The sequence below is a fragment of the Brassica napus genome, chromosome A5 (assembly GCF_020379485.1).
Source record: "Brassica napus cultivar Da-Ae chromosome A5, Da-Ae, whole genome shotgun sequence".
In the NCBI taxonomy this organism is placed as follows: domain Eukaryota; kingdom Viridiplantae; phylum Streptophyta; class Magnoliopsida; order Brassicales; family Brassicaceae; genus Brassica; species Brassica napus.
Window position 1 is genome coordinate 20830701 of NC_063438.1, and position 22693 is coordinate 20853393.

At 39.1% G+C, this 22693-nt stretch overlaps 6 protein-coding genes across 6 annotated transcripts; 1 reads left to right on the plus strand and 5 right to left on the minus strand.

Moving 5' to 3' along the window:
- Positions 1-241: 241 nt before the first annotated feature.
- Positions 242-2042, plus strand: LOC125608845 (protein ASPARTIC PROTEASE IN GUARD CELL 2). The gene has a single exon (XM_048779375.1). It carries the CDS (start codon positions 422-424, stop codon positions 1820-1822), a length of 1401 nt encoding a protein of 466 aa, XP_048635332.1. The 5' UTR covers positions 242-421; the 3' UTR covers positions 1823-2042.
- Positions 2043-3702: 1660 nt separating this feature from the next.
- Positions 3703-8922, minus strand: LOC106428886 (helicase-like transcription factor CHR27). Its single transcript, XM_048779376.1, has 11 exons — positions 8834-8922; positions 8378-8556; positions 7760-8304; positions 7233-7304; positions 7074-7151; positions 5889-6984; positions 5617-5747; positions 5179-5400; positions 4540-5070; positions 4230-4439; positions 3703-4148 (listed from the first exon to the last, which is right to left on the minus strand). Exons 2-11 carry the CDS (start codon positions 8496-8498, stop codon positions 4044-4046), a joined length of 3111 nt encoding a protein of 1036 aa, XP_048635333.1. The 5' UTR covers positions 8499-8556; positions 8834-8922; the 3' UTR covers positions 3703-4043.
- A 1430-nt stretch (positions 8923-10352) lies between these two features.
- On the minus strand, positions 10353-11543 carry LOC125608848. Its single transcript, XM_048779379.1, has 3 exons — positions 11492-11543; positions 11288-11337; positions 10353-11193 (listed from the first exon to the last, which is right to left on the minus strand). The coding sequence occupies exons 2-3, from the start codon at positions 11335-11337 to the stop codon at positions 10569-10571; spliced, it is 675 nt and encodes a 224-aa protein (XP_048635336.1). The 5' UTR covers positions 11492-11543; the 3' UTR covers positions 10353-10568.
- A 725-nt stretch (positions 11544-12268) lies between these two features.
- LOC125608847 (mitochondrial import receptor subunit TOM40-1-like) lies at positions 12269-14987 on the minus strand. Its single transcript, XM_048779378.1, has 11 exons — positions 14758-14987; positions 14212-14293; positions 14016-14118; positions 13841-13936; positions 13712-13762; positions 13552-13617; positions 13140-13241; positions 12983-13051; positions 12817-12900; positions 12634-12729; positions 12269-12547 (listed from the first exon to the last, which is right to left on the minus strand). The coding sequence occupies exons 1-11, from the start codon at positions 14882-14884 to the stop codon at positions 12494-12496; spliced, it is 930 nt and encodes a 309-aa protein (XP_048635335.1). The 5' UTR covers positions 14885-14987; the 3' UTR covers positions 12269-12493.
- A 690-nt stretch (positions 14988-15677) lies between these two features.
- Positions 15678-17756, minus strand: LOC125608846. Its single transcript, XM_048779377.1, has 2 exons — positions 16822-17756; positions 15678-16111 (listed from the first exon to the last, which is right to left on the minus strand). Exons 1-2 carry the CDS (start codon positions 17716-17718, stop codon positions 15743-15745), a joined length of 1266 nt encoding a protein of 421 aa, XP_048635334.1. The 5' UTR covers positions 17719-17756; the 3' UTR covers positions 15678-15742.
- Positions 17757-17946: 190 nt separating this feature from the next.
- Positions 17947-21215, minus strand: LOC125608849 (phytochrome-associated serine/threonine-protein phosphatase 3). The gene is made up of 10 exons (XM_048779380.1): positions 20958-21215; positions 20618-20764; positions 20460-20527; positions 20109-20166; positions 19391-19501; positions 19249-19299; positions 18998-19141; positions 18819-18914; positions 18643-18714; positions 17947-18397 (listed from the first exon to the last, which is right to left on the minus strand). The coding sequence occupies exons 1-10, from the start codon at positions 21036-21038 to the stop codon at positions 18314-18316; spliced, it is 912 nt and encodes a 303-aa protein (XP_048635337.1). The 5' UTR covers positions 21039-21215; the 3' UTR covers positions 17947-18313.
- Between the last annotated feature and the right edge of the window lie 1478 nt (positions 21216-22693).

The window sequence follows — 22693 nt, forward strand, 5'->3', positions numbered from 1 at the left end:
ATGCTAATAATACTATTTGCGTATCAGAGTTATCAAAAAGAAAGAAAAAAACATATTCCTCGTATGTTTTAATTTTGAGAATGGACCGGACTTGAAGAAAATCTATACAACTCTCAAACAAAGAAGACTGGAAGAGAGTATAGAAGGGATCGAAGCCGACGCAGCAAAATCAACGGAGGAAAAGAGAGGGTCCCACACAATCCACGTTGGCAATAAAAAATAGCAATAAGAGATATCGACCCATCACTTGCAAACCATTACATAATCACAAGTCTCAAGTGGTCTCTCACCTCCAATAAAGAAATTGGAGAGGAAGAAGAAGACACCAAACATAAAACTCATCTTCTGACATTAAAAACCCAGAATCCAAGAACCACTCTTCACGCTCTCACACGGGTCTTTGTGTTCGGCGTTGTAAACAATGCTGCTTCCTCTCTTCTTCCTCCTCCTCCTCCTCAATCTCCATCTCTCTTCCTCCTCTTCAATCTCCTTCCCTGATTTTCAGATCATCGACGTTTTACAACCGCTCACCGTCACTGGAACCCTCCCGGATTTCAACAACACCCACTTCGCCGACGAGTCTAAGTACACTCTTCGTCTCCTCCACCGTGATAGATTCCCTTCCGTTTCTTACCGTAACCACCACCACCGTCTCCACGCCCGTCTGCGCAGAGACACAGACCGAGTCGCCGCCATCCTCCGCCGCATTTCCGGCAAAACAGTACCTTCCGGTTCCAAGTACGAAGTCGACGACTTTGGCTCCGATGTGGTCTCCGGCATGGACCAAGGGAGCGGCGAGTACTTCGTCAGAATCGGCGTCGGAAGTCCGCCGCGAGATCAGTACATGGTGATTGACTCCGGTAGCGACATGGTTTGGGTTCAGTGTCAGCCTTGCAAGCTCTGTTACAAACAATCCGACCCGGTTTTCGACCCGGCTAAATCCGGATCCTATACCGGAGTCTCCTGCGGGTCCTCCGTCTGCGACCGGATCGAAAACTCCGGCTGCCACTCCGGCGGGTGTCGCTACGAGGTCATGTACGGAGACGGGTCTTACACTAAAGGGACGTTAGCTCTCGAAACGCTGACGTTTGGTAGGACGGTGATTCGAAACGTCGCGATGGGATGCGGCCACCGGAACAGAGGAATGTTCGTCGGGGCAGCCGGTTTATTAGGTATCGGAGGCGGTTCGATGTCTTTCGTGGGACAATTAACCGGTCAAACCGGAGGTGCGTTCGGTTATTGTTTAGTGAGCCGCGGCACAGACTCGACCGGTTCGTTGGTTTTCGGGCGTGAAGCTTTGCCCGTTGGTGCCTCGTGGGTCCCGCTCGTCCGTAACCCGCGTGCGCCGAGCTTCTACTACGTTGGTCTCAAGGGCCTCGGAGTAGGCGGCGTTAGAATCGCTTTACCGGACGATGTTTTCGACTTAACCGAAACCGGCGACGGCGGTGTGGTTATGGACACCGGAACCGCCGTCACAAGGCTTCCCACGGCGGCTTACGCTGCGTTCCGGGATGGGTTTAAGGCCCAGACAGCAAACTTGCCGCGAGCTTCCGGCGTATCGATATTCGACACGTGTTACGACCTGTCCGGGTTTGTTTCGGTCCGAGTTCCGACCGTGTCGTTCTATTTCACGGAGGGTCCGGTTTTGACTTTACCAGCGAGGAATTTCTTGATGCCGGTGGATGATTCGGGGACGTACTGTTTCGCGTTCGCGGCGTCTCCGACGGGTTTGTCGATAATAGGGAACATACAGCAAGAAGGGATCCAAGTATCTTTCGACGGAGCCAATGGCTTTGTTGGGTTTGGTCCCAATGTTTGCTAGCGTTTAACAAAAAAAATAAAAGATATTTACGTTTTTTGTTCGCTAGTAAGTAAAAAACTTTTGTCTCAATATGTATCTGTCTTTTATTTATTAGCTTCGGTTTTGAGTTTTAATAAGTGGTAATTAGTATAGAGAGTACTGAAATGTATATGATTTGACCAAAATTGTCTTTTGGATTTTTGATTGAGGAATCTATATAATGATATGAGTTACTGTTTGATTTGTGATAATAGAGTGAGATTACCAAGTCAAAAGTAATTAAACAGCAAAAAGGGTTAAAAATTGCTGAACACTTTTGTGGTGAAGCGTGAGGGCATTGGGGAATGGACCTTTTGTATTGACCAAAGTTAACGTTACAGTAAATACGTTTTACTAAGCAGTTAGCAGCACATGTTCGGTCAGAGATTTTCTAAGTCATGATTCATGATGAACACTTGACTGAAGTTTGACTTTTTAATTTAAAATTTACAAAAAAAATTACCAAAAGCTAGATTGGTATGAAGTTTCATAAGCCCTTTGTGTTGTAATTTTGCATAACCTGATAGTATGTGATTAATTTTGATTTGGAAGAGAGGCTAAAAGGAGTAGGCCTGATGGGCAAAAATTATATGGTGCCAGTCTTTAAGTTTGTACATGAGTACCTGAGCCAGAGAGACCAACAAAAGCTGGACATTTTTATTCAAAAAGGAGTGAAAGGGGTATCATTTAAAGCAACTTAATAATCTCTAGTCACAATCGTGATGCACCTCTTCAATTCATTACTTCCCCGTGGTATTTTTCAAAGTTCGTTAGAAAGAAAAAATAATAACTTTCAATTTTCACTTTTTGTGTCCTTTAAGTGGGTTTCATGATAATCACAATACAGGACCCAATCTAGTTGATTCATGGATGAAAAGGCCCAGAAGTGTACCTTTCCAATGTCAGAATAATTTTTTCATCTTTCTTCTATTATCTGACTTATTTTCTAAATGCCGTTGGATACCTTGAATTATAACAATAGAGTCAATTCTATTCACACCGTAACTTGAAAAAAAGGAAGAGAAAAAATCAAGATATGAATATGAGGAGAGAGCACTAACCGACGAGAAGCACGTGCATTCATACCATCATAATTATCAACTTCTTGTGAAAACTTAAACCCGAAAAAGCCTCTGGTGAAAAATGGAAAAGAGAAATGACTTAAAGGGCCAAAAAAAAAAGAGAAAAGTCATACATAGAAGAGGTCCCATTGTCTTCTATGTTGTCCCCTTCATTGGGCATTTAATCAATAAAAAGTTCCACCACTGTATATCACAGTAATGATTCATCATCTTGAAACTTAAAGCTGCTTCTTACACAGAACCAAACTTTAACTTTCTTAGCACTTTCCACTCGTAGTTTGTTTTTGTATATCTATAATTCTATATATAACATTGGTTTATCCCCTAATCTCTCACCTAAAATGCATAGAGTTTTGTTCTAAACTGTCTTTAGGTTCTGCATTTATTTGTTCCAAGACATTCTATGAATGCATCTCCCACATATGACAAAGAGTTTTCGCCATTTTCTCATCACATATACCTTCCTCTAAAACCAAAGACAAGCGTAGACATCAAACGGGAACATAGCAGCAAGTCAAAGGCGTACCTAGGATGGTGGAGTCAATCACTACGACCTGATTAGAGGAACCAATCCTCATCTGCTTCAAACAAAGCACTATATAGGAACAAGATATGTACATACAGAGGTTCTGTCACCATCTACATAGCTCAAGAGGTAAGCACAACGCATAGATGCATACAACAAGTTCCAAAACAGACTCAGAACCTGCAAGCTATAAAGATTGCTTGGAATGACCAGCCAAGAATACATAAGAAATGTCACTGTAAGAAAAAAAATGATTAGCTGCCCAAAGGTATCAAATATACAGCAGTAGATCCTTGAGATTTACCGTTAAACTCTTACACATGATACATACCATGAAACGATTTAGTTATTTACATATGGCATAATTCCAATCAATGAAATTCCGCGCACACAAAAAACCTAGACTGGCTCCAAAGCCTCACAAAACCAAACACGAAATCCTAGGAGAGGCAGAGTCTTGAAGTTATATTACATAAGCAGGTAGAGGTTTCTTCCTGATCAAAAAAGCTCTGTGCATAATCTCCCATAATAAATACTATGCAACCTAATTCAAGCAACGATTAGAAGGCTACACGTAGAGCATACAATGAGTGGTCTACACCATAAAAAGATACTTGAGATCGTCAACTGTCAGTCGAGTGGCAGAGCTTCCACCATGCTCTTCACCATACGCAGATGCAACAATCTTCCTTTTCTCTTCCTGATGAAATAAAAAATTGAAAATGATAGTGCTGAATCACTGTAACCAAGTCAGAGCGAGCTGAAATATTGCGTAGAATACCTGAAGTAACAAAATTCTATCCTCAACGGTGCCTTTTATAGTGATGCGAGTTACACTAACTGGCCGAGTTTGTCCAATACGATGTGCACGATCAATAGCTTGATCTTCGGTTGTTGGATTCCACCAAAGATCCAGAAGAATAACATGACATGCAGCTACCATATTCAACCCAAGGTTTCCAGCTTTTAGCGACATCAGCATCACCTCTACCTGTTAATAGAGAGAGCTTTAGGATCGATACTCCATGATTCAGAGAAATGACTAGTTAAAGAATTTTGGAAAATATATCTAAGATATTCATATCACTCACATCTGGATCATTGCTGAATTCTTTTACAGCCCTGTCTCTTGCTGCTAGACTCATTGTTCCATCTAATCTTCTGAATTCAATACCATTTTCAATAAAACTCAGCTCAACCAAGTCAAGCATACCCGTCCACTGAGAGAATACTATCGTCTTTATTGGCCCCTGGTTAGGTGAAGATGAGTGAAGAGTCGTTGGCTCTATAATGGTAACATCATCGTCATCGTCATGTGGCTGTGAGGAAGAAGGCATTTGACCATGCTCGGAAAGCGACTTCAGGATATCTAGGACAGCCTTGATTTTTGATGAACTAAACTCGCTTTTTCGAAGAGCTGATCTATCCTGTGAAGAACTACATCCTGTATCATTGGTGATGCATTTTCTAAGGGAAGATTCAGAGAAAACAACATCACGCCCAATGTCTTCTCTGCATCTCCGTACAGGGCACACGTTCTCATCCCCAGTTATATGTTCTGAAACACACTGATAGCAAAATATATGCCCACACAGCGTAACAACAGGGTTTTCCGGTGGATCCTGCAGATTAACAGGAAACAAGAGTAAAAAAAAAAACAGAACTGGCCTAATAATTAGAGAACAGTGAGCCTGAAGACATTTTGTATCTCTCAATTACTCTGCACTTACATCACATATATTGCAGATGGCAGATGATGACTCTAAACGATTGAGCAGGTTGATTCGAGCCTCCCTAGGGAGTCTTTCGACTGCTTCTTCTGATTCTTTTCCAAGAGGATCTGAGTTGTACCCGTTAACAAGTTGTGGGTGGTCACAAGCTTGGCGTAGACGCAAAAGCATCAGAAGAATATTTCCGTAGTTTTGGCCCAAAGTTCCTGCAGCAGCATAAGCCTGCAGAAAATATTATTAATCATCTTATCAGGTACATGACTACAAGTACGAGTTTATGTTGTTTCACTGGCAGAAAACATGATATTCCAAGAACGCTCCTGTAAGGTCTCATTTATAAAGCATTGACTAGCTTTATAGACGTTTCTTCTTTTCCAACAAAGTGCACCTCAATTTCAAAGTATGAACTAATAAACTGTGGAGGACGAAAAGGAAAACCTTGAATTGCGATCGTGAATCTGCTTCAAGCTTCTTGTAGAAAGACCGCTCCTCCACTGAAAAGTCCACTTTGCTCAAGCTAATTTTCTTTGGAGGTAGATTAATTATGGGTTTCCCATCAAGCAATGTTCCTAGATATCAGAACATGAGATATTTAGCAGAAATCATCAACTGCATCCCAGCTACGTGAGAATAACATAATAGCAAAATAAAAAACGATCAAATACATATTAGAAAGAAAGATACACAAATAACAAGATAAATTTGTGTACCTTTTGTACGGCGCAACATTATAGCCTTTAGAACAGCTTGAAGCTTCTTGTAACCATGAAGAGAACTTTTGGAAATTGGAACCTTGATTGTATGGTAAAATGACTTGTACACGGCATACGGATTATATCTAAGGAATCTGAAATAGCTGTATAGATCATCAATCGTATTCTGAATTGGCGTTCCAGACAAACACCACCTCCTCTTGGCTCGAAGAGTGCAACAGGCTCTTGCCACTTGTGTTGTATGATTCTTAATCGTCTGAGCTTCATCTAGTACTACTCTGAGCCACCCAACTCTTGATAACGTACCACAATCAGAGTTGAAAGAAGAACCGTCCATGCTTTTTCGACCTCTTTTCTTACTCTTCTTGCTGGCCTTCATTGCAACCTTACGTTTCTTCTTGTTGCCATGTTTTTGGTTATTGTCTTCTTCATTCTCATCCTCGTCCAACAAGGACTGTTTGGGAGCTTCATTGGTAACAATGGCGTAAGTTGTGACAACCACATCATATTTTGCTAATTCAGTAGGATCTTTGGTCCTATTACCACCATGGTAGACTAAAACAGAAAGTTTGGATTCATCAGAAACCTTCTCATCAAGCTCTCTTGCCCATTGCCTTACAAGACTCGCTGGGCAAACAACTAATGTACCCGCAGCTGGTCTCTTTCTTTTAAATTCCCTTACTGAAGTACTCGCTTCTTCATCTTTGACTTTCTCCGTATCTGAATTGTCATTCTCATCACTATCACTAACACTCAGAACCGTGGTCTCACTGTTGGTTAAAACCTTGAGCTCTGTTTTTGCGTGACTTTCACTCTCATGCTTCGCATTTTCTGTCTCATCATCAGCATCCAGGTCCAATATTTCAGCTTCTTCCTTAATTGAGAATTCAGACAGAACCGTGGCCTCACTGTTGCTTGAGTTGAGCTCTAGTTTTGCATGACTTTTACTTTCATGCTTTGCATTTTCTAACTCATCATCAGCATCCAGGTCCAATATTTCAGCTTCTTCCTTGCTTGAGATTTCAGACTTTAATTGTGACTCAAACTTTTGCTTCAAGATAAGAGCAATCATCGAAACTGTCTTACCAAGTCCCTGCAAAAATAGACCTTCGTAGTTTGAGGGGAATATCCACGTAACACAATCACAGATATTAACTTGGAAGAGATTTAAGAATATGTGACCTGATCATCTGCTAATATCCCTCCCGAACAGTGCAAACTAGTTGTTTCCTTCTGAAACATCCACGCCAATGCAATTTTCTGAAAGCAACAGTATTCAGTACACTGTACACAAACCAATTTCAACGGCCAAAAAATGGTAACATTGAAACATGACAATACCTGATGCCTCATAAGAGGAACTGAAAGAATACCAGGAGGTAGATCAATTTCGGTCTTGGGTTGATTCAAATCCTGCAGGATTAACATACTCTTTTATTAAAAATTGCCTTAATATACCATTAAATATCAGGTTGACTATGGAAACAACACAACACAGAGCTCTCAACATATTTACAATGCACCTGGGTAAAATCGAAAATGAATGCTCCTCATAAACACTATCTAAAATATCTAAAATATCATTTTTCAGATGAAAAAAAATAAAGCAGCTTATTGCATAACTAGGATACTCGGTCTAAAATGAGTAGATTCAGCATGGTAATATAATATGACTCCAGCATCAATGAGAAACCATATAAAACGAACAATGCACCATAAATCTCTGAAAAATAGTTAACCAAAAGAAAGGAGCCAAGTTTGGAGCTATCCATTGCTCGATATTCACTATTGCAATCATACCAGGAGACTAAAGCGACACAAGACATGCAAACAGAGAAGAACAGCCAAGTGTTGAAAGATTGAGTTACCTGTAGCGCAGCCTGGTAGATCAACCTCTCATCGTTCTCAGAATTCATATCTTCACCAACGCCAACCCTGTGAATTGGATCGCTTGGACCACCATAATGTAACGGAGAGGATGCAGATGTTCCAAGGGTCATAGACGGAGGGAGGATCCTAACCCCATTCATGCCACGATGAATTCCTATCTCAGAATGAGCTCCACGGTGACGATCACCAAACGCACTCTTGTTGCTTACAGCAGAACTACTACTATAGTCCGCACCAAAGCGACTCACGTTGCCATGGCTTATACTGTTGGAAGCACTTCTTGGAGGAATAGTAGTCGTATTAAAAGATGGTGGAAGGGTTCTTTTCAGAGATTGTTGAGAAGAAACAATTGAAGTCCTCGAGTTAACGATGCTCTTGTCATTCCCTCTAGTAGTAGTTCTAGAGCTGTCTCTTGGCCGAGATGCATAACGTGGAGCACCATAGCGAGAAGCTGGATTTGGAGGTCTAGGTGTAGGTTGAGTATTAGCAGCAGAGGAACCCTTTTGAGGAAAGCTAGTGCTGCCTGAAAAAAAAGTAGCAATGTGATTTGATAACTCCATAAAGCTAAACCTCACGGAGAGAGATAAAGAGTAAACCATCTAGCCAAGGGGGATTCTTCCTGGTTCTAACTTCTTCTTTAACGGGCTCTTCTGATACCTCCTCGTCATCACTACTACTACTACTGCCTGAACTGATTTCAATAGCGGATTCCATCATGGGATCTCCTTCGTCTTCACTCTTTCCAGCAGTCGAGCTTCTAAGAAACCGAATCAGCCTGCGATGCAAAAACATTATCCACACTGAAACTAATAGCCAGCAATGCTATCAAATTCGACTAAGGTGAAGATCAGTGAAGCTAATCGAAGGAAATGAAACGGCTAAAGAAAACGAAAATCAAAACGGAGTAAGCAGAAATGGCGGGATTATGGAAACGGAACACATATTTCGATTTTGTAAAACCCTACCTACACTATGAGGTAAAAGTTAAAAAGCTAAAACAGACGAAAGAAGAAGGCGAGAAAGATGGAGAATCGGGGAATGAGAGAGAGTACCAAGGAAGCAGCGAGTTGGAGAAGAAGGAAGCCACTGTTGATTCGGAAGTTTTTTTTTTTTTTTTTACCTTTCTGTCACGACGGCTGATTGCGATTTTGACGGAGAATAGGGGGAATGTAATGTGAAGGGATGTTGGGACGTTTCGTTTTTTTTTTGTTTTAAAGAAACTTTACTAATTTACTTTTTTAACAAATGTAAAAACGAAAAGGGGTATTAGCCCGCCCCATATTACCTAATTATCCACATAAATCCAAAATTAATAATTGTTTTTTTTTTTAATGCTGATTTATTACGATCTTACGGTTATGATATAGGAAGATTACATAGACGATTCGACAACCGACAATACTACCTGCCTTATAAGACCTACGCTTAACTGCATCACCTGAGCATTTACTTGCACCATGTTGAAGATCCCTTGCAAGTCTTTTCCTCTGTAGTCTGCATAATTGTTTAATAAACTGCTTTCTCCGGGACTTGAAACCTGGATTTCCTGTAATCTGCAATAAATTGCATAGTCTAGGATTCGAACCCCAGACCTGGATGTAGAAGCCTTTAAACCTTAACCAATAGGCTACGGTGCTTTCACATTATTTTTTCTTCTTAATCGAACCACAAAACAAAAACTTCCACTGGTGAACATTTGATGAACAAGAAAAAAAAATTAATTTGAATAACTGAATAATAATATAAAAACAAACTTTTTGTCATTTTTTTCTTGTCAAATTTAGAGAAATGTTTCTTCTTAAATCTTTTTAAAACAGAAGAATTAAGTGAAACTCATCATGTGTTAGTAAATCACTAAATTGACAAATTTCCAACTTGTTTTGGCATCAATTTGATTTATTATTATTTTTGTAAGAAATTGTGATTACCAATTGAAACCAAATTGTATTTAATTTTCTTTCTTTAGAAAACCATAAGACATTTTTGTTTAGTACTACTTTTTGTTTACAATTTGATAGGTTTTCAAATATTTGCTAGATGTAACTTCGCATGGCATTTTTTACTTTATCTAACTGGTTTATTCGTTAATGGAAAGGAAATGAATGATGCTCTCGGTAGACCTCAAGCAAGAAAGTAAAACACACAAAAATAAACCTCCTTTGATTGGATGCATCGAGTCGTAAGTAATTCGGATTAAACATATACTGCAAGAGATGACTGCTTAAAGAAATTCTAACAATAGAGAAATGTGCCCTATTAATAAATTGTTTTTATTGTTTTATATAAGCTTGGTGTCAAAAAAAAAAAAAAAAAAAAAAGCTTGGTTTTAGAGACCAAACAATTAGAGAAAACATCAAACCCTGTACTTTAAAATATTTTCCAGTGTTCTGTAAATGTTCCTAAGTGACGCTTCTTAGTGATTTTGATGACATTTGGAGTAGAGAAAAGAGTGGCATGGCGTGACAGTTTGGTCTTTGGTGTATGCCACAAAAGTGATTTTGATACATTACCATCGCAGTAGTCTCATCCGCTTTAGAGTTTAGCAGAAGATGTAATTAACATAAAACTGACATCATGCAAAGGAGTAGAATGCACATTTTTAAACCATACAACCACCTTGTTCTACTCAAAACTTGTCACACATTTATTTAATCCACAACGGATTGTTATGATTTCATTAAAATAAGTCGGAATAACAATACGCGATTGAAAAAAACCATCCAAAACTTATAAGAAAACTCTAACAATATGCAATAAAATAACACCATCAAACCATTGTATATGATTTCATTTACATGGCTTGATGGCTAAAGAAGCAAGACTACGAGCACAAACCTCCTTGTTCAATTCGTTCAAGAGAGGCCTAAGCAGCTCACTATTAATAGTCTTATCAAGTTTTATCACTTGAGAATTTGTTTCAAAGAGAGACTTCCACAGGGGAAGAATCTCAGACTCTATTGCTTCCCTAGCAAACCCATTTGCCTCTGAAACATCCTTGACAGACCCCAAATTCTCCTCTAGCTTCTTCAGCTCTTGGTTGTATTGCTCCAAAACAGACGGTTTCACTAGGCAACCAATTTCGAGAGTGGAAACAGTGTGAGCCAAACCTCTGATGGCAGAAACAAAATCCTGTCGGAACGTCCCCATCAGTTTTGATTGAGTGGATTCTCCACCGTCAATGTAGACGAGATTCTTGGGTTTGATATATGTTGCATACACGTGTTGTATAACACGGTACAATCGTCTTACCGCGGGACCACGACGATCCATCTTTGTTTTAAACAATGTCAAAAAACAGAAGTGCGTCATAGAACGTCTGTCATCGGATAATATGAACATTGCTTCAGCCATACAGAGCGAGAGCTCAACTCCGAGTCGCACAGCTTCTTCTTTCTGGTCCACATCAGCAGTTCTGTAAATAAATAAATATAAGAAAAGTAGGGATTTAGACTCCCTAACACGTAAGAATAATATGAAGTCTCAAAGGGAAAGAATATATCACTGACCCATTAGTGAAAGGGGAACATCTAGACTGCGGTATAACACGGTCAGTCATCTGTTGTTTCAAGATACAAAATAATCAATTCACAGTCAAAATTTTCTTCTATAAATCGAGGAATATAATATGGAGAAGATCCCTAGATCGTAACTGCACCCTCTAATTTAAAACCCCTTGAATCGATGTCAAATCCCAAGTCCATGGAACTCACCTCGATTCGATATCAGGGTTCAGGCTTATCAATTCCCTTGATTACTTATTTAATGTAGACTGAAAACTAACGATTCGAACCAGGCTTATAGATTCCTTTTTATCCTTTTCTTTTTTTGTTGAGACGGTCAAAACTGATTTGTCATCTGACCGCCTCTGTTTACGGGTTTAGCATTTATCTAAAGTTAATGTAGATAAAAAAAAATCTCAACCATTCCCACAATTATATCAACCGTTTTTTTTCTTTGGTCAACTATCTCAACCGTTTTTAGAATTTTATTCCTGGTGAACAACATTTGTCATTTCATGAACAAGTAGAAAAAAAGATAAACAAAATTTAATTTGAATAGTTGAATAAATAAATAAATAAATAAATAAAATATTTTGTCATTTGTTGCGTATCAAATTAACAGAAATATTTCTTAAATATTTTAAAACAGAAGAATAAAATTATGTGTTAGTAATTTGACAAAATTTCAACTTCGTTGGCATAAAATTTTAGAAACAATTTATTATTATTTTGTAAAAAAATGTGATTAGCAATTGAAACCAAATTGTTTGAATCATATTTAATTTTCTTCCTTTAGTAAACCATTAAACATACTTTTTGTTTACAATTTGATAGGTTCTCAATCATTTGCTAGGTGAAACTTCACAAGGCCATTTTTACAATATCTAACTGATTTTATTTTGGGTCAAAAGTCAAAACTGATTTATTCTTTAATAGAAAGGAAATGAATATACCTCTCGGTAAGTAGTATACGAGACCTCAGGCAAGAAAGTAAAAACTCCTTTGATTGAATATTCTCGGAGAGAAAACCTAAACCGTAAATAAACATCACAACATTTCCTTTTGTTTTTTTTTTGTTCAACTTCCCAACGAAAAAAAGCCTAAACTGAAATCTTGAAGGGAGAGAATATAATGAAATTGAACCGAATCGCCCGCACAACAGCGGATGCAATCTGCGCTGTCAGGGCTTTATTGCGTGCCTCATTATGCTTCTTAGCCGACTGTTAAACCGAATCCGAACTTGTAGTCCTTCTTCTTATGGTCAAGCTGGGTTAAACAGAAACCAATCAACAGTTAGGAAATGAGAATCTTTCCATTCAATCTCAGTGCAAAGAACAAGGACAACTGTGTACCTCTGCAGATATAAGAAAATTGAGTCCCATACTCAATCTTTCTTCCAGAAGAGCGGATGCTACACCGTTTGAATCTATCTTTCCCCGCACACGAGCCTGATACAAACACACATAGATTATCAAGCAATCTATACCTCGTTTTTCAACTCCATTACAATCCAGGAAAAAAAATGGCGACTTTACCTGTCTGAGCATGTAGTCATACCCTACACTAGCTACAGCTTCTCTTGAAAAAACGTTGTACATGAAATCAGTGGCAAGTGAGACCTGATCATGAGAAGAAGGTGTCATGTTTTAGCTCTATCTCTGTAGGGTTTATGATGTGCTCAGTGATAAGAAGTGCATTTACCTTGTCGGAAACCTTCTGAACATAGTTCATAAGAAGAAGACCAGTGCTTGCAACTTGCCCAGAGGCGACCTGTTGGTAAAGAAAACGTTCTTAGTATGATAAGGACACAAACGGTTAGTGTATTGTTGTTCTTGAAACGAATGAGAAGAGGAATTACCATCTTATCAGTTTCGTATCTTGCAGCGTAACCTATACCCGACTTCCGAGGCCCACCAGCCCAGAAAACTTCCCCACCCAATGATAGACGTGGTGTCACACTCTGTCCAATATTTCATGAAAAATACAATTGAGTACAATGAAACACTAAACAAAAACAAGTAGCACCTCGCACATTCACCGTACCAAAAAGTTTTACTATCACAGTTCTAAACTCGAAAGACTTATTAAACATGAAAGACAACTTTTCTTATCGCCATAAAACTAACCATGAGTCATGACCACAGAATGTTGATTAGAACGATTTATAGTTCATATCTCATCACTGCTTTACAGCTAGCTGAATAAATTCAAATATGGCTAGCCCTTTCCTTAACTATATGACTTTGCTAAGGTACAATAGTCCACTTTACCTGAATATAGTTTGCTCCAATTAGAGCACTGTTCCCAAATTGAAGTTGGGCTCTGTAGTCTGATCCCTACAAAAACATGAGACAAGAAAAACTTCAGACGAACCAAAAGCTAGCAAAGGTGCATCACAAGGATGAGTGTAAAGCTGGGGAAATTCCTCACCATGTAATCAAAGTGAAACATTGCACTCGACATATGAGGCTCATTCGTTATCTGGAAAAGAGTGTAAACAAAGATGTTAAATACAAGATTTCAGAGAACAAAAACAAATTCTCCGGTTAGAGCACTTACCTGAGCATTCGCCTTCATCATCAACTTATCAGTTAAATCAGCTCTCACTCTTGCACTAGTTCTACCATCAGTCATAACCCTTCCAACAAGCATCAGCTGCATATCTTTCTTTTGTCATTTTTTTTTCATATCTTCTTGATAGCCACAAGTATACAGAACAAAACGACTAGCATACCTTTGGGTCCGCATAATTGGCACCAAACTCATAGTGGGCAGTTGGAATTTTGATCGTAGTGTCAGGTGACTGAGAAGGAACTTCCATTGGCCCCATCATTACACTGTTTAAAAAAATCGTTACACAAGCTTAATGAGAGAAGCGCAAAAAAAAAAAAATTTTTTCACCAATAACTGTAAAAACACAATCTTTCTACCTGTGGCAGAGAGCAAACTTTTGATTGAGCCCCTTGGTAAAGTCGAAGCGAAAACCCTCGAAATTCTCTGTCTTTAAAGATACTGCAAAGAGTAATGAAACAAAACAACGGGAAAGCTAAACTTAAATGCTTCACAACACAGGAAGTAACCATTACGAGAGCCATTCAGGATCATGTGAATAAGATTTGACCCCAAACAAACACTTTGAAAGAGCTGAATAAAACAGTTTCACAAACATTAGCTACAATCTCATTTTTGACTATTTGAGAATCATTAACAAAGGTGTCATTAACCTAACCCGATCAGAATCTGAACCCGATCAGAATCTGAATGTGTACTCAAACGCTCAGGCCTATCTCAATCACACTAGACAACACAGAAGCTAAATCTCTAAGTCAATGATCCAATGCACTAAAGCCACACTCATCTTCTAGATTGCTTCATTCCAAACAACACAGATCAGATCACCCACACGGATTGAGATATTTTTAAAAAGAAGAAAAAAAAATCTAGATCGAGAAGAAGTGGATAATGATGTACTGAACTGTAAGCTTCACGGTGGAGTTCATCGTAGGGAACAGGGCAAGGGAGATTCGAGTAATCGACTTTCTCGTCGACTTTAGGCTTGTCGTCGATTTGAGCCGTCACGAGAGGTGGGAAAAGATCCGCCATCGCCGAGAATCCCTAACGGCGAGAGTAGAGAGAGAGAGAGAGAGGAGGAAGAAGTGTGTTAAGGGTTTTCTCTTGTGATTTTGGGGGCGAGATCCTCTTTTGGGTTTTGTTGCCTTTCAAGGGTTTTGTAGCTTCGTTTTTCTTTTTTTAATCCAAATTCGGTTATTAAACTTAAACCGGTTCTGGACCGTTCATTCCCCGGTCTCATCCAATTCCGGTAAGGACGGACCATTTAATTTCATCTGGTTCAATAATAAAGAGGAACACATGCAAGTGATTTCATTTTACTGGTGCCCATGTGAAAGTATATGTACTACATAAACGTTGCAGTTTTAGTCGTTCAGTTAGTTAAGCAAACCAAATATGTGCATAACCAAACATACCATCGGTTACGAGTGGTGTTGTAAGTTGTAACCGATGACATCAGGACGTTTCGGCCTTGGTCACTTACATATATCGTCGTGTTGGCCAGGATGCGGGATAAGCAGCTTCAGAGATGAATTTCAATGTTATGGGACTTAATCAGCCCAATATGTACTCCTGTGTCCTGACATTGCTTCTCTACATCTCGAACATTCTCTACTTTCAAGATGTTTCTAGACTCTGTGTTAATCATTTTGCCGTATAGTTTCTTGTGTTGGAATCTTTTGGTTCCCATTTGAGTTCTCTCTCTATCGTCCAATTCCCATACTTTCACATGTGTTGAACATTGTGGGAAGTATTAAATATGATCAATCTTCATAATTGCATGAATTAATGACATATACCATAAGGCAAGAAGATTTGATCTAGATGCACCGACTGATTTTATTAAACCTTGTTTTGGTAAGCATAAGCAAGCACGTACAAATTGTAATCTTAGCGGACAAGACCCAAGTTCAAGATCCCCCAAGAAACATCAGGCCAAGACTGATCATGCGACTTCATGAGAAGAACTCTAACCCAAGCAATCCAACCTTCCCATGACATCCTCTTGTCCCAAGGACTTCCCCATTGCAACAGCAGGACAAGCCCTCTCTCTGCTTCTCTTTCTGCTTCTACAAATCTCTTCTTTCCCAAATACACTTGACTCAACAACACATGTGGCTCTCCCACAAATGGGTTTTTCTCAATACACCCCAACAACATCTTCTCTGCTCTCTCCAAGTACCCTTCTTTGCTCGCGTCGCTGCTCACAGCTTCCCAGTACATGTCCCTTGCTTCTATCTGCTCTTTTGCATCTAGTACCTGTTCCATAACATGTGCACAGCTTATCAATAAAACTCTTATAAAGCTCAACTAATTTATTATTGATAACAACTGAAACCTACCGAGTCTATCTATATGTTCTTCCATGAAAGTTCGTAAATAAGTACCAAGAGGCACTTATAGTGTTATTTTGTGAAAGCACATTAACCAAAGGAGAGATACAAATTGTATCATACAATCAATGAAAGCATCATGATCTACACATGAAAATGATTAGCTAATTAAATACATGTATAACCTGGATATATGTGATGCTAACTTTTTTTTTTTTAAACTCACTTTCATTCTTGATAGCATGTACTATTCATCTTTCTTTCTTTCTCTTTATTTATGATCAGTTTCATGAAAGCTACTAAACTAATGAAGATAAAAATTAAAAACACAGCAACACGATGATTATGACATGAAACACAACCAACTTAGCTAACTAGATAAGGAAGAACAACACAATGATCTAGACATGTAACCACTTACCTAACTAGATACATGTATCATTTGTATATATGTGTATATGAAGACACTAGCTCAGTTTAATTTTTGAAAGTAACTGATAACTCTGAGTCTACCCTTTCTTTTATGATCAACTAAAGAAGCGTACGATGATCATGACATGAACTGATGAAACAGAGCTAGTTTAGCTAAACTAGATCAAAGAAGAACACCAGTTTGGGATTCTAAATCATATATACCTTGGTGCAGAAGCTGAAGACTGGAGGCACCACAAGCTCAATATCTTCATCTCTCTCCTTCCTCACCACAAACTCAGAACCATAACCTCTTTTCCTCTGCTCCATCAAAATCTCCTCTTCTCTCACTATCAAACTATAGATAGCACCCATCCTCGAGTTCGAGTTCATCCACAGCCCAGGTTTCCCATTCCCAGGCCATAACGCCGTCACGTTGTTGCCTCTAAACTCGAGTCTCCCGTCATGGTTACAGAACAGCTCGTCTTGGAACCCGAAAAACTGGTCGCTAAAGTCCGCCATCGTTATCAGCAAGAAGACACCAACTACTCTCCTCGAAACAAGAATCTCTTCACCCGTCTTGATATGCTTCACAACGACGCCGTTCTCAGGCACCAAACCGTTCAGCTTCTTCCTCCACGCCTCATCTCCATCGAAAACACCTTTCTCCTTGGCGTTCCTCAACGAAACCTCAGAGAGTTCAAGATGCTCGACGAGCTCGAGGTCGGAGTACTTGAAGAGAACGTCGTCGTGGATCAGAGTTTGTCTCGGTATAACGCAGAAGAGATGGACCAGCGACTCTGCAGCCTCACCAACATGTCCACGGACGACGTCACGTCCGGTGGAGGGATCGAAGATGGCTAAGTTGACGTAGGAGTTGGAGTAAGCAGAGTGGAACAGACCACATAGGCAGACGGGTTCAGGAGCTTTCCATAGCTTGAGGATCTTGTAGACATCGACCAAGTGATGTAGGAAGCTGCCGTGTTTGTGCCAACACTCGCCGGCGCCGACGCTTTTGAGGACGGCGATCAACGAGGGGAGTTTGGGGTTGATCTTCTCTAGCTCACCTCGGAGAAAAGGCCGGGCTAGTTCAAGCACCGGAGATGATAATGATGAGCTCATTGTCTCTCTATATATCACTCTCTTCTTGTTACCATCTCTTACCAAGGAGGTTGATCAACCCTCCTCTTTTTATTAGCTTTTTAGTCATATACAAAACTATAAAGAATGACCAAACAGTAACCGTTTGACTAACTATTTACGATTTATTCGATGACCAGGCGCGCAACAACAAACACCACAACAGCTTCCCACTTCTCAGTGTGTTTCTTTTTGTAATCACAAAATATATGCAAGCCTGCAATATCTGAATTCATATAGGAATTATTTTAGAATTAATGTCATTTTAACAACAACAAAAGAGTAGAGGAAACATTGTAAGTGAACAAATACAGAAGAAAAGATTGTGGGTAAACAAAAACAAAGAAGTAGAGAGAATGACGAGTAGACTCAAAACTACTACAAACTGTAAGTACCTTTTTGAATTTCACAAGGAAAAATGTCACGTAGAGGACATAAATAATGGAAGTAAATGAAACCCATTAGTAGATAATATTATATATCTACATAATAACACCTTCTGAGACTGAACATATTGCCTATGGTAGCAATGGCTTCATCATCATCATCATCACAGCAATGCAAGGAGGCTCAATCTTCATAGGAAATATGGAACTCCAGTCCTTGGCCCTCTCATTTGATTGTTCTCTTCTGTCTCTGTGAAGTACTTCACTGATTTTTCCTGTTAAAAACAAAGCATTTCCACGGATTTCATTCATTAAACCATGCACAATTATGAACCAATATAACGCAGTTATTACCTAGAGAATGTGTTTGCTATGGTAGAGAGCCTAATATGGAAATTAATAAGTGATATCACTTAAGTCACAGAATTCCCTCTTGTTGAGAGAGGGGGTGGTAAATATACTATGCATGACTAAAGAAGACTAGACTATTCAATAGGAAAGGCTTGAAGAGATGGCTCACCATGTTGTCATCGAAACTCAATATAGAAGCGACATTGCCACAGCGGTAGCAGTAATTAGGTGCAGACCATACCTTCACACCAAGAAGCAGAAGACCAAAAAAACACATCATTAGGCAGAGTGATATTTCCAATAATCCAGCGTATACATGTTAGTCATAAGAAGTAGTACACTCACAGTTACAAGGCCTTTATCTTGGAACATGTACTTAAGACCTTCTTGTACCAGCTGGTGTGCACGGCATACTAGATCAAGCTTGTTGATATGGTTAAACTGTACAAGAAGCCAACACCAAATATCAGACACGGGTTTATCATTTACAGTGTTGCTATTACTACTGAAGAAGGAGAACATACCTCAGTAGTAACCCTCGATCCGAAAAGCCAGCCAGCTCCACGTGGACTAACGGCCCATGTTTCAATGTCTTCAGGATCGCTCCACATAAGATCGCAAAAGGGCCCTTCATGGGGAATCTCACAATTTCGATCGACTAGTCTTATCTAGAGCCCATAATAAGATCTAAAGTGAGTTGATGAGCTTAATAACATGATGAGCAAGAAACACACTTGACGGGTGAAAGCCAAAAGCAATAAAAGCAGAGTTTAACCTGATCAATTGTTCGGACATCCGGGGAAAGGCCGCCATGAACACATAGAACCTAGACAAAGAAAATATTATTTGTAGCTATAGGATACAGCAAACGTATGCATTTTCGTTGACAATGCCAAGTTGCTGAAGAATTTACTTACTGTGCCGTCTATAATAGCTGATAGGGTAAGATAGTCAAAAACATCTGTGCAATACCGCCACGCATTTGCGTTACCATACTTCCTTTGACATTCGTCATAGAAACCATAAACCTGAAAAACATAAAACTGGATGAGAACCTTAATTCTATAAATGACATACGAAAGTAGAAAAAAATACTACGAAAGTAAAACCAGAATCATATATATTCACTTGGAAGCAATACAAAAAAAAGCGCTAGATAAAAGTAAACAGACCCCCATCACTCATTTCTACTGTGGATATTTCGGTTTATCAATTGATTGGTTCTGTGTTTCAAAAGAAATTCCAAGATCTACAATAACAATACTTAATCCAACTCTTGTTACTGTCTACGTGTAAAACACCAACTTTACGACTTATAACCATGTAAGCTTGTAATTGTACCAACTATAAGATACAACAATGTAGGGAAGACAATCTAAGGAGACTACACATCATTAAAAGAAGTCTGGCATTATATAAAACACCTTCTAAAATTAGATTGCCAGTACTCGATTCACATAAAATGCATCTTAGCTTAACATCCATGCCTACATCTGACATGGGGTTGTACAAAATCAGGAATTTTCAAAAACCTGCTATAAAAACGAGGGCGAGAAGATAAACAAAATTACTATCCTCCTAGAAAATGCGTGAAGAAAACAAAAATAGATATTAGCGGAACAGTATATTAGATACCTGAGTTAGCTGCCTACTTTCATGATTTCCACGCAGAAGTGTAATATTGGCTGGATGTCTACACATTACAATACAAAAGAAACAAAGATACAATATCATGCCCCAAAGAAGGAGAAGACACACTTAAAAATAGCAATCGAATTTAACACCACTTAGCATTCTCAAGTAAACTAATTGCGTTGTATCTGTCCAAAATCTAACAACAGAGAAATATGAGATGCTGGAGAAGCAGTCACTTCCTCAACTGAACCAATTTCGAGTACAGTATTATAGGGTCTATCTCTTTCAAAGAAAGATTAATAGTTGACAAGCTCAATGTATTAAGCACAAGGAAAAGCACGAAGACTTCACCTAGCTTTAAGAAGCAGAAGAATAGTGAAGACTTCAAGGCTGTTGTAACCTCTATCCACAAAGTCCCCCTGCGAAAACCCCACCGCCAGATCATGATTAAATTCATATCAAATGTGTAAATACCAGAGACACCGGATTAAAAAATAAAAACTTGGTACCATAAATATGTAGTTGGTGTCGGGAACATGACCCCCGGTCTGGAAAAGCTTCATGAGATCATGAAACTGGCCATGGATGTCACCACAGACGGTGACTGGACTGTTGACAGGCTGAACGTTCGACTCCTCAATCAGAATTTCTTTCACCTGCAAGCAACAGAAACACCTTATCTTGGAACTCTATAATCAATCTCTGACTAAGGAGAAAGTCTATTGAATCATTTCCGTGGACACTACAGATGAAAAAAAAACCCCAAAATCTAATAACCAAACTAATACAATGACCAGATTCAAAGTCGTCTACCACCAAGATACAGATAAAGCAAGAAGAAGGGCGTACGTATTCGCAGAGAAGCTGGAGCTCGTCCTCGGAGAGATGCTGACCGTCTTTAACCTTCGAAATCCATTGATCCAAATCCATTACTCTCTACCTATCTAGTAAGAATCCCACCGCTTGCGTTCGATTTCAAGTTGGAATCGGGATAGATCTAGCAGAGATTCTCCGAGTTCGCTAGGGTTACGTAAGATGAAAGAGAGAATGAGAGGTTCGAGAAAGAAAAAGAAAAAAGATCTCCCCACATCGCTCTCCGCCGCTTCAAACGCAATTCACACTTTTCCCGTTTGAGTTTTTAATCAAAACGCAATTGCTGTAGAACGGCGTCTCATGGTAGAAAAAGTAATGATTGTGATCCCTCATGATTCTTAAAATTACGAAAATAGCAATATACTTTTGTGCGGATTTCTTAGATAGCAAAACAAAAGTTATGACAAAATCATGTACATAGAGAAAAATCGAAAGCTGACAAAAAGAGAAAAATGGAAGGATAAAATGACAAATTAGGCTAATTCTGCTTCCTAAATAATAATTTTAAACTGTAATTACTAAATATAAATCAAAATTATAGAATATTCTCTTTTAACTTTTAATTTATGGTATTATATAATTTTTTTATATTTATTGTGTGTGCTATTTTCAAACAAAAATGTGTTCATTTTACTATCGTTTCAATATTTTATGGTTGACATCTCAACACCTACACATGAACGCTTGGATCGGGTTTCTCAAATTCTGAATTCATCTTTGTAAGCGCCATTAAAATTTTATATATTTTCAGATTAGATTTGTTAATAATATTTTAAATTCGTTAGATTATATTTTTTTCTGATTTCTTTTGGATCTATCTGTAACGACCCGGTTTCTCTAAACCAGATTTAGAAATTTGTTTGGTTAATTATTCTCTAAACCAAACCATTTGAAATAAACCAAAGAGATATATAAGTCGTATACATCTCCATCTTTGACGAAACCTAGCCGCACACCTCCAATTAAACCATTGTTCACCTCCAAAAATCTGATGCACCGCGATACCACCACCGGCTCTTCCCGTTGTCTTGGAGCCATCACGCCATGTCAGAGAGAGAGCCTCGTCATCACTGGTCAAACGTCTCACGTGTTGTTGTCTCGCACCGAACTCGAGAGATGTATATATGACGTGAGGATGAGGCGCACAAAGACGGAGCCACCGTCTCACCACCACCGCACCGATCAGATCCACACTGTTGTTAGTCGCAAGCCATTGGAGGAGGCAGTCATGTCACCGGAGAGTCGTGATAGCCGGAGATCGTATCAGCCACCGTCATCAACCGTTATCTAGCTAAGTGTTGCCTCCTTTGTTACTTGTGGCACAAGTAACGTATATACCACAAACCTTAAACGTGTCTTTGCATGTGTTTAGGTGTAGTGAATCTTATGCCAACCTGGAGTTACTTGCCCATCATTTAAAATAAGGCGTACAAAGATTTATGGAACACGTTTTGCTCGACACCATGATTATGAAGGAATCTTTTAAAGTGATGTTAGGCGAGATCGTTCCCGAGCTTTTCATGAGCTATATCCAATATTTGTTAAGGTGAGGGTCTTTTCTCGAGTTTCTCTTACACGGCTTAGGACCTCGAATAAGTATAATTTATTTCTAATGTGTTTCCGTCTGTGTGAAATCGAGTATGTCATTGCTTGTTTAGTTTTTAGGTTCTTTGCTTAAACTGGAACTAGGATTGTTAGATGGTTCAACAGTG

Bases quoted from the DNA above. Each gene is read 5' to 3' on its own strand.
- LOC106428886 (XM_048779376.1), bottom strand. From the start codon at position 8,498: ATGATGGAATCCGCTATTGAAATCAGTTCAGGCAGTAGTAGTAGTAGT. The intron at 7,305-7,759 runs GTAACTCAATCT...TTAATCCTGCAG, and splicing joins TCTACCAGGCTGCGCTACAG to GATTTGAATCAACCCAAGAC. The intron at 5,071-5,178 runs GTAAGTGCAGAG...GTTAATCTGCAG, and splicing joins CCATCTGCAATATATGTGAT to GATCCACCGGAAAACCCTGT.
- LOC125608846 (XM_048779377.1), bottom strand. From the start codon at position 17,718: ATGAGCTCATCATTATCATCTCCGGTGCTTGAACTAGCCCGGCCTTTT. The intron at 16,112-16,821 runs GTATATATGATT...GTTATGGAACAG, and splicing joins TCTTCAGCTTCTGCACCAAG to GTACTAGATGCAAAAGAGCA.
- LOC125608848 (XM_048779379.1), bottom strand. From the start codon at position 11,337: ATGACTGACCGTGTTATACCGCAGTCTAGATGTTCCCCTTTCACTAAT. The intron at 11,194-11,287 runs GTCAGTGATATA...ATTTATTTACAG, and splicing joins TGTTCCCCTTTCACTAATGG to AACTGCTGATGTGGACCAGA.
- LOC125608849 (XM_048779380.1), bottom strand. From the start codon at position 21,038: ATGGATTTGGATCAATGGATTTCGAAGGTTAAAGACGGTCAGCATCTC. The intron at 19,300-19,390 runs GTAAGTAAATTC...TTCTTTGTCTAG, and splicing joins CAGCTATTATAGACGGCACA to GTTCTATGTGTTCATGGCGG. The intron at 18,715-18,818 runs GTGAGTGTACTA...CTTGGTGTGAAG, and splicing joins AAGATAAAGGCCTTGTAACT to GTATGGTCTGCACCTAATTA.
- LOC125608847 (XM_048779378.1), bottom strand. From the start codon at position 14,884: ATGGCGGATCTTTTCCCACCTCTCGTGACGGCTCAAATCGACGACAAG. The intron at 14,294-14,757 runs GTTCAGTACATC...TACTCTTTGCAG, and splicing joins ACTCCACCGTGAAGCTTACA to TATCTTTAAAGACAGAGAAT. The intron at 14,119-14,211 runs GTAGAAAGATTG...TTTTTTAAACAG, and splicing joins AAGTTTGCTCTCTGCCACAG to TGTAATGATGGGGCCAATGG.
- LOC125608845 (XM_048779375.1), top strand. From the start codon at position 422: ATGCTGCTTCCTCTCTTCTTCCTCCTCCTCCTCCTCAATCTCCATCTC.